General features: G+C 31.7%; 2 protein-coding genes across 2 annotated transcripts in view; one reads left to right on the top strand and one right to left on the bottom strand.

Annotated features, from left to right (window-relative positions):
- Positions 1-8475: 8475 nt before the first annotated feature.
- Positions 8476-11055, top strand: LOC111389029 (hemiasterlin resistant protein 1-like). The gene is made up of 5 exons (XM_023013879.1): positions 8476-8599; positions 9575-9631; positions 9843-9926; positions 10027-10199; positions 10693-11055. The coding sequence occupies exons 1-5, from the start codon at positions 8578-8580 to the stop codon at positions 10789-10791; spliced, it is 435 nt and encodes a 144-aa protein (XP_022869647.1). The 5' UTR covers positions 8476-8577; the 3' UTR covers positions 10792-11055.
- A 233-nt stretch (positions 11056-11288) lies between these two features.
- The window catches only part of LOC111389020 (gamma-glutamyl peptidase 5-like), a 3551-nt gene continuing 1742 nt past the window's right edge, over positions 11289-13097 (bottom strand). The window contains exons 2-4 of the mRNA XM_023013870.1: positions 11960-12109; positions 11690-11857; positions 11289-11592 (exon numbers count right to left, since the gene is read on the bottom strand). Of these exons, the coding sequence (XP_022869638.1) occupies positions 11491-11592; positions 11690-11857; positions 11960-12109 (420 nt within the window). The 3' untranslated portion in view covers positions 11289-11490. The remainder of the gene's footprint in view (positions 11593-11689; positions 11858-11959; positions 12110-13097) is intronic.

The following is a 13097-nucleotide window of genomic DNA, read 5'->3' as shown; positions in this document are numbered from 1 at the left end:
AAATGCTCTCATAAAGAAAAATTCTCTCACTGCCTTGTAGATAATAAATCGTCTAGAGTAAAATGATAAAATGAAGGGTCAAAAGGAATTTAAAAAGAAGGAAAACCAAAGGATTTAATCTAGGCCGTTTGCTTAATAAAATGGAGGGAAAACTAGTGGCCCAGATCCTGTGGACCCTAAATGATGTGGTTTCCTCATAAAGTTTCCCAAAGAAGCTATTCCTAATGCTATATAGCTCACACCGACGAGAAGTGACACGTGGCAATGAAATAATTGCACTTCCAGAAGAAAAGGAACTAGCGAGTTCAAAGGTCAGTCCTCCTTCAGAGCAACACTGACCTAGGGGTGTTTGTTCATATCTGACCTCCGATCTCACATCTATTTTTCGCATGGCCAACCTCATACGTGTGTGAGCTCGATTATAAAAGCTCAGCTCGGCATATTACCGTCGTAACTTCAAAAGATTTAATGATTGCAGATTCCTTATATCCTGTCACATCACCCATTCAATCACAAACACAAGTAGAAGATGACGTCAGCACCGCCTATACCCACCAATCAACCTCCTTAGCTCTCCTATCCTTTGCAATCCATCATTACCTGAAGGAAACAATAACGTGATGGTTGCCAGCCTCATTAACCAATTAAGGGAGAGATCAACGACATGTGGCCTGAGTTCGGTACAAGTGGCTGATTTGATTGAAATGACATAATTTCGACCAAGCCCCTTATAAATGTGGGAAATGATTCCCTTCAAATAAGGAAAAAAGAAGATGGAGAAGTGTACAAATTGAACTCTCTGAATGAATACGAATGGTCTTTTTTCTTAAAGTTGACTTAAAAATTAGTCTTCACAATTTTTGACGTCAACACTCTTGATTTTTTCAATATCTCTAGTTTGTACTTTTTTTCTTCATCGTAGTTTCGTACGAACAATTTTGCTTCTTGTTTCTGCTCAGATATGCATACATCCTTGGCCTTGAATCATTTGGCAAATACTTTCCTCACAAATTGCTTTTTGTTGCACACCATGCATGTCCACTCTTCTTTTGCTGCTTCACTTGCAAAATCTATTGGATTTGTTGCTTTCCTACGCCCAACATGTATGTGTAGTAAGTAGAGAAAAAGTTGCCTGCATAGTGGTGCATTGGAAACACTGAACGACGAAGAAGGTTGTTGGCATCTTGCTTGAGCCATATTCTACACCATTATCGGATTGTGAGGGAAAGGTGGAAAATGTTGAGCTCTTTAGTTTATCGACTAGTTAACACGAAGAAGTATGGTCTCCATGCGGTTATTACATATGCTAGTACGGTTGCCAATAGTATGGGAAGAAAATAGGAAAATTGTGGGAAGAAGAAAGTACTCCTTCCTATGGACAAAAGTAGTATTCACGTGTTTTCTTAAGAGAGCAATTGGATTGAAATGGACGGAATTGACGTTTTACACTCTAAAGGTAGAATTAAAGGTGAAATTGTTAAAAATTGAAAAGTACGAACGTCTTGCATAATAAAAGTAAAATAATAAACATTTTGTACTATTTACCCTAATGTAAAATAATAAAATTAAAAAATAAAGAACTAAACGAAAAAATAAAGAAAGAAAAAGGTTAATAGTTAATACACGTAGCTCTCCTCATTCCCCGAGCCAAATTCACTTCTCTCACCCACCAAATATGCTGTAGTCATCGTTAGCTATATCACCACCGTCTTCATTAATTCAAATATGATAGAAAAATAGTTAAAACTAGAGAATTTAATTGTTAGAGAACTTTTATGTTTCATATAAAACAAAAAGGTTTATTTTCCTTGTCCTTTATGTTTCTTTATTTATTTCTTTTACGTCAAATTGCGTAGACAATGGTTATTTTACTCAAGTTTAATGTTTTAATGGTCAAATTAGCCTTTTTTTATTGCAAAATAATCTAAAATATAAAGATTTGAAATCTTTGAAACTCTGGATGTTAGAATTTATTGCATTTGTCCTTTTTTTTTCTCGCTTTAAAGTAGTAATATTATTTTTCATTTCCACAAAAGTAATACAAAGTTAGTTTATGCAAGCATGTAGAGATTCCATTGAATTAATTTATATTAATTATAAAAGATCAAAATTTATTATTTCAATCATATTATTGTGGACCTACAATTTTTATCCATTCATTCAAAACTTATCTTTATCTATATATAAATTTAATTATTTAATAATTCCCCAAATGGAGGCTTAGATAATTTTTTAACCATAGATGTAAGTATGGTTGAAAATGTTTGCAATGGGGGAAAAAAATAAAACTAACTTAAAATTACAAAATTTGCATTTAGATTTTAGTTATCCTTTCTTACTGTCTTAAGCCCTATTTGAGCCCCATTATTTCCTCATTAAAATGAAAAATATGATCGTTATCTATCATATCAAGCCATCATGTTTGACTTTTTATCTCTTGTGTGGGGCCCATGTTCACGAAATATTTTCTTTCGATTTAAATTACCGCAAGTGTACGGTTCGTTAACAAGTAATAAAGTGGATTCAATGAGTCCGAGTATCGTCCCACAGAGATTGGTTAGTTCAATTTTACTTATTCGACCTAAACCGAAACCAAATTACTCAAAATGAATGTGAACCTAATTAAAACTCTAAAACTGGAAAGAAAACCCTACTTATGCAGCTTTTATGATTGTAATGAAATTAATAAGCAAAACAATAATTTAAAACTTTAAAATGAAATCAATTATTGAGAACGCACGTTTGTTGTAATCAATAGAAATTAAACACACTAGGATCACGATTTCCCATGCAATTATCACTTTAAACTCTAGTTTCACAATATGACAACATAATTCAATTGTTGACGAATCAATGTTCCTAAATCTATCCAATACTCTCTCTCGAGATGTATCAAACCTATTTCTACATACCACCGGCCTATATTTCTATGACAAGTGCATATGTAAAAATGCATGTAGTTTTATGAACACTAAAAGATTCACGTAGGGCATAGCGGTATATTTCTATCCCCTATCGGACCCTACGATGATTTATATTATGTCGAATCTATTCCAATTCTCTCGAATGCAAGAATAAATCACCCAAACTCATACAATTACGAGCCCTTAATTGCGGAAACAAGAAATGCATATAAATCATTCAAAACAAAAGAAATATGTTTTAATGTCAAATTGCAAAACTAGAAATATAAAACTCAAATCACATGGTATATCGATCTCCTAGCACATGAAAATCTAGCCTAACATAATTGGAAATAAAGAAAAACAACAATTAAAACCAAGGAAGAACATCACCCAATTGATTCTTGAAGTGAAATCTTGAATCTTGAAGTGGATTGCCTTGTTCTTCCTCTCCAAATACTCCAAAATTGTGTTTTTGTGCCTCCAATTACGTTCTCCCCTTCTTCTGGACGTTCTTTCGTATTTAAATCGCGTGGAAATTAGGTTACCAAAGGAGTTTCAATCGTATAAGGAAACTGCAAAACGGCCCCCAGATTATACCTATGCGACCGCATAGTACATTTCTATGCTGTCGTATAGAGTAAAAAAATTTGAGAAAAAGTTCTCGGGAGGCTTCTATGTGACCGCATAGAATTTATACTATGCGACCGCATAGTTATACAATTCTTTCCGCTGGACAGTGTTTAGTATTTTGGTCATAACTTTCTCTACTGATCTCCGATTGAAGTGATTCAAAGTTAATTGTGAATAAAACTCAAAGATATACACTTTTGATAGAAATAGGCTTCCTCAAATTCTGATGTTTACTATGTCAAAAATGGATCTCAAGTAGATACTAAAAATCACGAGCATATCTTTTTCGCCTGAAAGTTGATACTTGATAATACTTCGACCCTATTTCACCTCGTGACTCCTTTCCTCATCCGATTGACCTCTAACACTCTTGAATCTTCATTCCATTTCCCGTCTCATCTATGAATTATTTGCAACTTGGTCCCCGAACTTTCAGTTTAATTCATTTTAGTCCCTTTGCAATTCCTTCTTCTTCCAATCATCTTGTATTGCTTTCGAGTTCATACTTAGCATATTTGCATTCCCGAGTTGTCTTTTAGTTCAACTTTCGAATATTTGCATCCTTAGTCCCTGAACTATCACTTTGCTCCATTTTAGTCCTTTTTCGGCTCTCTTCTCCTGAATTCCACTATTTCCATAGAAACACCTACATTGCATGAATTCAATGAGATTAAGTCACAATTCAATCATTTTGCTTGTATTTAAGTCATGTTTGTAATCTAAATAAGTGTGCAAAAACACACTTATCAGCCCATAACGACTATATTTTTCATTCTCATTTTTATAATAATGTGGGTCAAACGGGGGCTTAATAATATTATTGATCAATTTAACTCCTGTTTGATGCCATTAAAAAGTTTTTTTGGGAAGATGAGTTATGGGATGATGATTTTTTTAAAGAAAGTATGGTTAAAAAGTAAGATTTTTACGTTTACATGTAAAATATTTTATTATTAAAATGCATGATTGATAATCAATTCTTTTTCCCTTTTTAAATGGAGACCTAAAACATATTATTGACTTATTATGTCTTGCTTGGAGACTCTAGGGCGATTGAGACGATCAATTTTAAGCTTTTCTTGCTATGGTACTCTTTTTGATTGTTTGATTCCATAAAAATATTATTACAAGTAACGTTGCCCTTGTTTGACATTTATTCAAATAAATTTTTTCTTAAATTCATTTTTAACAGCACATTTACACAATAAAATATTTTGTGTGTAAACTCAATTTTTTTCCTATTTTTTAACCACACGTTCTGCAAAAACTCACTATTCTAAAACTCATTAAAATGGATATCAAACAAGGGTTTATTTTCAATCACACAAACAAAAAAAATTATATAAATTAAGTTTCTTTATTAATAAAATTTTGAAAACATGGAATTATGGAACTATTTTAAAGTACAATATTTCCAATGATCCAAATCCAATAAAATACAAGACCGTTATGAAGTAAGATCCAAAGCTAAAATTGAACCAATCTTTGAGGAGGTCGATGACTATAATTTTGTCAACCAATAAAATCAAATCTTACTTTATTGCGCAATATAAAAAACCAAATTAGGGACTCTGCTGAAAAGTTGACATAAAAAAGTTGGGATTAAGCTCAAGGCCGAAGGAATTATAGCTATTATATAGTGCTTGTTTGGTAGGAATTTCGATAATTAATTTTTTTGATTGTCAAAAAAAAAGTGAATCCTATCTGTAAAAGAAAAATTCAAAAATAATGATTGAAATAGTAAAATAACGATAAAAAAATTAATTTTAATTGACTTAAAATCTAAACCAAACAATCTCATACAACAAATATAACGCGTGTTTGACTCACATTTGAACAGTCATTCTCAAACTTAATGTGAGATTCTCAAAAAGTTTTTCTACAAAAGGTATAAATAAAATAAAAGCTCTAACAAATGGACACATCTGCTACTGGCCAATACTCTTTGAACTGATTGTTAAGAAATTAGGATTCTCAAGCCATGAAATCAATTAAGCTCTTATTTGATAAACATTATTTGAAAACACATTTTTAATATACTCAATTTTAACTATACATTAATGTAATAAAATATTATAAAGTGAACTCATTTTTCCCCCATTTTTTAACGATGCATTATCATAAAAACCACTATTCAAGACATTATTTTTTCTTTTCTGTTTTCCAAAAAATGGCTGTCATACATGGGCAAAACCCTTGTTTGAACCACATTATTTTAATAAGAATGTATTTTTAAATAGTGTATTGATAGGAAATGTGTAGTTTAAAATTAAGAAATTTTTTGATTTGCGTATAATATTATTTTATTAAAGAATGTGGGATTGAAATGATCAAATCACTTTTAAAAATGTATTTTTTTTTTTTATAAATAATGTGGGTCAAATAGGGTCTAAATAACTTACACTTATAAAACATATTTGGAGATATCTATTTTAAGTTCTTGTTTAGGCTCCATTTTTCAAAAAAAATATATTTTTTCAAAATTCATTTTTAACTAAACATTCTCCCATAAAATAATTTACATATAAACTCAAAATTTTTACTTGTTTATTAATCACATATTCTCAAAAAAAAAAAAAAAAAGGAACTATTCTGAAACGAATGACTTATTTGAATTATTTAGTATTTAAGTAAATTTACGTTAATGCCCTGTATGTATGGCTAAAAATGTGATTAAAATTTAAGTTAAAGTCAACAATTTATTTTAACAACATATATTGCCCTTGCTTGGCCCCCTTTAAAATTTAATACAATTTTCTCTCTTTTCATTTCAACCATACATTTTTCAATAAAATAATATTACATGTAAAATAAATTTTCTTTTAACCACACATTCTTTAAAAATTTACCATTTCTTAAAATTTCATTAAAATGGGGGCCAAACAAGGGCAAATAAAATCAGTGCCATTTCAGTGATTTTCGAGGCTTAGGGCGAACATCATAAATTATCCCCCAAAATTTTAATATACATGCAAAATCTATAAGTGCATTATGGAGTCAATAATTCACTTGTTAATTTAAAACTCAACAATAAAATAACAAATAAAATGTATTATACAAATAATAAAGCCGACAATGTTTCAAACGACCAGTTAAATACTTTTCATTTTGTAATTTTAGAGGCAAAAACATTGTTAAAATTTGAATGATCTACCCGTTCAATCATTTATTTCACGATTGATAACATATTCAATTGATTCAATCTTTCTTGTAATATGGTTTATCGGAGATAGGATATGCTTAACAAAACTTTTTAAGTAATATAAGCATTTGAAATGTCTTTTAAATATTGTAGTACTTCAATTATTCGCGTTACTTCACTTAATATATAGTATCTCAAGACATGTAACTCAGAACATAAATCATCTCCATTAATATTCGAACGTCCATTATGTTCTCGATACTTCGCAAGATTCATATAAGGCTTCAACAAATTTAAGATATTGCATGCCTTAGCTTCTTTAAATTTAATAAAAACCTAAAAATATCTTCATATTGTTTAAATTGTTCAAATATAGAGGGTGTTTGGCACTCATTTTTCTAGAAAAATGAATTTTAGAATAGTAGATTGATAGAGAATGTGTGGATAAAAAATAAGGAATTTTTTTTATTTTATGTATAATATTATTTTAATGAAGAACGTGTAATTAAAAAGAAGATAGAGAAAAATGTATTTAGATAAAAATGAGAATCAAACGGAACCCTAATCTTAGAGAAGATAAAACCTGGTTAATTATAAAAAGTATTCAACTATAAAAAATTATTTAACTGATTGATTTACCTAATTACTACTACTACCTTGTCAAATTGTTTCTTTATTCAAATTATACATTTTTATCATAATGCATCTTTAATACTCATTTTACTTACTCATTTTATTAGTTTATCCATGATAATAGCAAATTCAATTTTTTTATAATTTTCGAGAAGTGAAACAATTCCTTGGAGGAGGTCGATAGCACCATCAATATCCATATTTTCGATTTGAAGAAATTTACTCATAATATTGATTGTATGCAACAACCTGAACCAAATTATTATACTAAGTAAGAATTCAAAATTTTGAAATTCATATATCGCTAAGGACTCGACTTTATTATTTGTTTAAGGATCTTCGTTAATTTTTGCTAAATCTAGTAAACTGTCTCTTATTTCAAATAAATAAATTGAATACTACCTATGCGATGAACAAGTTGGGTAGAATTAAGAAATCACTGAAATACGAGTTTGAAAAATCCTATGCCGCTTGTCCCCTTTTGCTGTATTCGAAAAGGATCTAATTTTAAAATGAAATTCCCACAATGAAAAAATGTTATTGAACCTTATTTATAAATGAAATAGAGTTGATCTAATTTATCAAAGTTTTGATAAAAAAAATATCGTAATAAACCTAATTTATCCAAAAAAAAGAAAGAAAGAATGAAAATAGGCTAAAATTTGATGCCCCTCTAATATTGGGTTTGAGGAGCGAGCCTCACTCATCTCTTTGCAAAATCGATCATGAATAGAATTCACAATTTTTAACCATATATTTTACCAACTTTTTATCAAAATCCGTTAAAAATTTAATTTTAATCTATACAGAGCGTTAGCTAAATATATTTGTTGCTTTCTCTTTCACATGAGCACTTCCAAAAGTCATATCGGATAAAAAGAAAATAGAATAATGCTATATGTACACTTCAAAGTACACATATAGCCTTACACTCCTTACATGGACGGTGGTTCACACATATTTTATTGTGCGTGAGTCTCTCCCCATGTGAGAGGACAGAGGAGTGTAAAATCGTGTGTAAATGATTATGTATACGTAGCATAGTCCTAGAAGATAAGATATTCTATTGGTAAATAGATTAAAAGGTCTTGCAACCAATAAGATCCCAACACGTCACGAGCTCACTGAACAACGCAACATCTGATCATAAAATCCATTTCCACATACTTCCCATAAATTTCCACGGCGTTTTTGCAGAGGCACAAAGCTCTGCTAATTTCTCTTTCTACTTTCTCTCTCTAGGGTTTATTCGCCGCCTCTTTAATAATGGCTCGCCGTAGCTCCGGTGGTGAGTTATCGGTTTTCTTTCTTCATTTTCCGTCAGTATGACAAGATATTTTCAGATCTAAATGTTTTTTCCGGTTTTACTCGTTTTACCTGTTTCTGTTTGACTTCGAAGATACAACAAATTGTTTCTTTTTCATTTTGTTTGACGGAATATAGACCAGTATTACTGTCATCTAATGCCTATGTGCGCAGGTTTTTTCTGACTTCCTTGATTGGGGGTATACCGGCTCCAGGGTTTTGAATGCTGTCATTCTTGAATGATTTTGCTTGGCGTAGAATTTAATCGATCCTTGTGATGAACTGCTAATGTTTTTGGATTTTTGAAATATTCAGACAAATGTGCATCAAAGTCTTATTGTTTAGGGATGCAGCCAAATTGATTATTTTTAGAGAAAAGCGTTCCTGAATATTGGTCATTTTGTATTTGTCTGAATAGACTTTCACGAGATATTGGGTTCTTATACCTGATTCACTTTATGAACGAGACTTGGGAGTTTTCTATTACTTTTAACTTGTCTTGGTATTGTGTGATCTAAGAGAGTGATTCAGTTCTTGCAATCCCCGATACTTTTTATTTATTATTATTATTATTTTTTGCATCTAAGTTTGTCCCGTGGACATATTTCAGATCGTTGACTTGGAAAACTCTGGATTTTTCTCTGATTTTACTTCTCTAGTGAAAAAGGGGTCAGGCGACCGGGGGAGTGGGAACTGATATTTGCAATTTATTGATAATGATACTTGTTGTCCCTGTTTGCAAGCTAAAGCCAGGTTTACTGTTTTAGTTGGATTAGGGTAAGACGTGCTTGAGATCTATAACTAAATTATAAATTAATTTACTCAAATGGACTGCTGAAAAATTAACCGATGGACATGGATGATTGGTTCTGTCAGCTCTATCTGCTAATGTTACAATTGAAATGATTTCAATGTTAGAGCAGTCATATACTCATTACTTCTGCTATGAATTTTGCAGGAAGATCTGCACGTTCAGCTCCTCGTCCTGCTCCAGCACGTAATCATCCTCAGCCAGGTAATTCCATTGACCAAGAGTTGTATGAGAATTGAGTCGTTTCCTCCTAAAACTATTTTTCACCACCTCATAGTCTACTCAATCTTCTCCTCTTTTAAAAAGGGAAAAAAAAAAAGTTCCTCAGCCAGGTAATTATGTTGCACGTGGTATATAATTTTGTTAACACTGTTATGCATGTTGCTTTGGAGCTCACCGAGTCTCATGGTTGCAGTAAATCATGCTCCTCCTCCAGTTCCTGCTCAAGCCAGCAGTGGTGGATCCATGCTTGGAAACATTGGTTCAACCATAGCCCAAGGTACAGAAGATAATTTTTCACAAAAATTACCTATATTCTTTCTTACAGGATGAATGGTAAAGATTAGAATGAATCTCCCTTTTTTCTTCAAATTCCATAGGAATGGCTTTTGGCACTGGAAGTGCAGTGGCACACAGGGCTGTGGATGCTGTTATGGGTCCTCGGACAATCCAGCATGAAACTGTTGCTTCTGAAGCAGCTGCACCAGCACCTGCCGCACACAGTATTGGTGGCTCTGATGCTTGCAGCGTGCATTCAAAGGCATTCCAAGATGTACGTCTCCTCCTCTGCCTTCCTTTTTGAAAATCTTTATTTTATTGAAGCTGATCTGAAACTTGAGCAACAAACAAATTTCCTATCTGATGACTTTAAATGAAGTACATTTTAAAAAAAATAAATTAAAATTAAACTAAAATAAATGTCATCTACAACTACAATACTGAAGTTCACTCTGCCATGAACATGATTCCCTTGTATGTGATTTGGGTGGATTAGGAGAACCTCAGTCTAATGCTTTCTGTAATAGATGGTATCTTATGATACAACTACTTGCGGTAGCATAATAAATTCCAATGTACATAGGATGTTGAATCTGACATTTCTAGCACATTAACTGATATCATAGGATATTATGACCTAGAGAACATACCAAGCTCTGGTATTTTGCTTTATCTTCCACCGGTGTAACATCTCCACATCAGTTTACTTTTTGATTGCCAAAGTGAAGTTTCTCATGTTTATCTGTTGGTCTCTAATTTTCTTGCAGTGCTTAAATGGCTATGGCAACGACATCAGCAAATGTCAGTTCTATATGGATATGTTGGCAGAATGTAGGAGAAACTCTGGTTCTATGATGAGCTCCTAAGTTTGGTATCTCTGCCTCACAAGCTCTGATGCAACATCTATTTTCTGATTTCTGGTGAATCTTTTTAAACTATAGTTTGAATATTCTTGTCGGTGGACATCATTACCATGAACTTCTTAGGGATACTTTTTCAATAAATAATGGTTTGAAAATGCGAACATGGTGCAGTATTTTCTAAATTGCTTCAAATGGATATGGCCTAATTTTACGAACGCATTTTATTACGTTGATATATTCTATAATCACGATGCAGAGCTTGTTCCATCTTTGTTGAATTACACTTGCACTTATTTGTGTACATGTTATTCATATTTTATCTTATTAATTTTAGAATCTTCATGTTTCCATTTTAGCCTCTGTTGACAACCACTAAAAGAACTCTGCTTATTATTATTATTTTTTCGAAATTCATTTTCAGCCACACATTTTCATAATAAAATATTTTGTACGTAAATCCAAAATTTTTTCTTATGCTTTAATATTTCAAAAAAAAAAAATTCCCTGAAAAAACTCAATTGTGATAGTTGCCAAAGAGGGCTTAATATCATGGACCTTAAAAGTTTAAAAATACATAATCCATTCAGTAGCACGATTTTGTAACCAAATCGAATTAGTTTCAAGATATAAGTACCCCGGTGATAATGCTGAACTTCTCTTCCCGAACTGTGCAAGATTTCATTTCCATTTTCTAAGTTTCCATCACATTCTCCCTTTGAGAAAGCCTATGCACAGTTTCTTCCACGCCTCCTTATGTGGCTCATTACCCTCCAACTTGGACTTGGCTTCTTCAGCAAAAGACTCCTAGTAGGGACGTAAGATCATACAGTTAAAATATCAATAATATATTAAAACTTGGAGAATCGAATACTGTGATTACCGGATTTAAATTAGTTTTTACCTGTATGAGATCACGGTTAAGAAGTCGATTAATGAGGTTCAACAGGATATCCTTAGTATACTCGGGATGACCTTGAATGCCCATAATATGATCTCCATACCGAAACATTTCTATCCCCGTCTTGTTTGACCATGCCATCACCTCGGCGTTTGGAGGGAGCTCCAAAACCTATCCCATTAGGGTAGAACTATCAGCTTGTGTCGATAGATATGAATGTAATTTACTTTTTTTAAGTCGGAAAAAAATGAAATTATTTTCAGTTGTACAAACCTCGTCCCTGTGGCACTCAATGATAGATAGCGAAGCGGGCAATTTCAAAGATCTGAAGGTCGCTGATGATTGCAAATAGACATTTGTGATTCCAATGTCCCAACCTGAACTTGCTCGTCCAATATTTCCTCCCAAAGCTCGTCCCAGTATCTAGTAACAAAATGAAAAACCCCTTTTACGTACAAAAGCATAGGTTATATTTAACAATTAAATTAGTACATTCCTTTCGTACATTAAGTTTGGTACTGTCTGATATTTAGAAAATTGTGCCATTAATTTCAATAATTGTTGTTAAAATCAATGATCATAATTGCTGTCATATCAAGCAATGTCAAAATTTTCAACCACAACGTACACGTACATGTAGCAAAAACTCTATTTTTAATGCTATTTGTAGCATTCTTGGCATCTCCAATTTGCATCATAATTGGGAAGTTTCATCTAAATTTCTCATTAGAAAACGAACAAATTAAAATTGATCTAAAAATATTACTACAAAAATGAACTAAAATGAAATCTAAACTATAAACCTTTTATATCAAAATTTTTTTTTTGGTTATATATTTAATGTTATGATAATACTTTAATTTTTTTATATTAACATACGATAAATATCAAGAGTAAAATAGTAAAAAATAGGAAAAATGGTTTTAAATCTAGCAATATGAAATATTCAATGAATTTTCATTTCTCTTTATCAAAGCATTGTAAAACTTATATTTATGACGAAGTTTTACATATTTAATATTTATCAATCCTTTTTTTCCAAAAATAAATAATATATTTGAGTGGGTGCGGTATAGTTTTGAAGAGAATCGAAACGAATTGAACTGGGCATCAATGTGAATCTTTTAAATAGAATCATTGGTTCCATACCTGATTATAAAATCAAATTAAAATCGAATCAATCGATTCGGTTGAGTATAGTATGATACCATTTGTTAAATTGAAAATAGACATAAATAAATGAAATTGTATGATAATATAAAGTATAGATTTGAATCATCCGTTGAATAGTCCAACTTAGATTGAGAAGGAAAGAATAAAGAAGAAGGAATGAAATAATCGAAGAATCGAAGCAGAGAATGAAACTGGATACGTGACTCATGGAAAAAAGAACGAGGGTGTTACATTTTTG

The sequence above is a fragment of the Olea europaea genome, chromosome 3, assembly GCF_002742605.1.
Source record: "Olea europaea var. sylvestris chromosome 3, O_europaea_v1, whole genome shotgun sequence".
NCBI lineage: Eukaryota > Viridiplantae > Streptophyta > Magnoliopsida > Lamiales > Oleaceae > Olea > Olea europaea.
Note: the sequence above shows the minus strand (reverse complement) of the source record. Positions and strands in the feature narration are given on the sequence as shown.

Coding starts and splice junctions, on each gene's coding strand:
- LOC111389029 (XM_023013879.1), top strand. CDS start 8,578: ATGGCTCGCCGTAGCTCCGGTG. Junction 9,632..9,842: donor ACGTAATCATCCTCAGCCAG/GTAATTCCATTG, acceptor TCATGGTTGCAG/TAAATCATGCTCCTCCTCCA. Junction 10,200..10,692: donor ATTCAAAGGCATTCCAAGAT/GTACGTCTCCTC, acceptor ATTTTCTTGCAG/TGCTTAAATGGCTATGGCAA.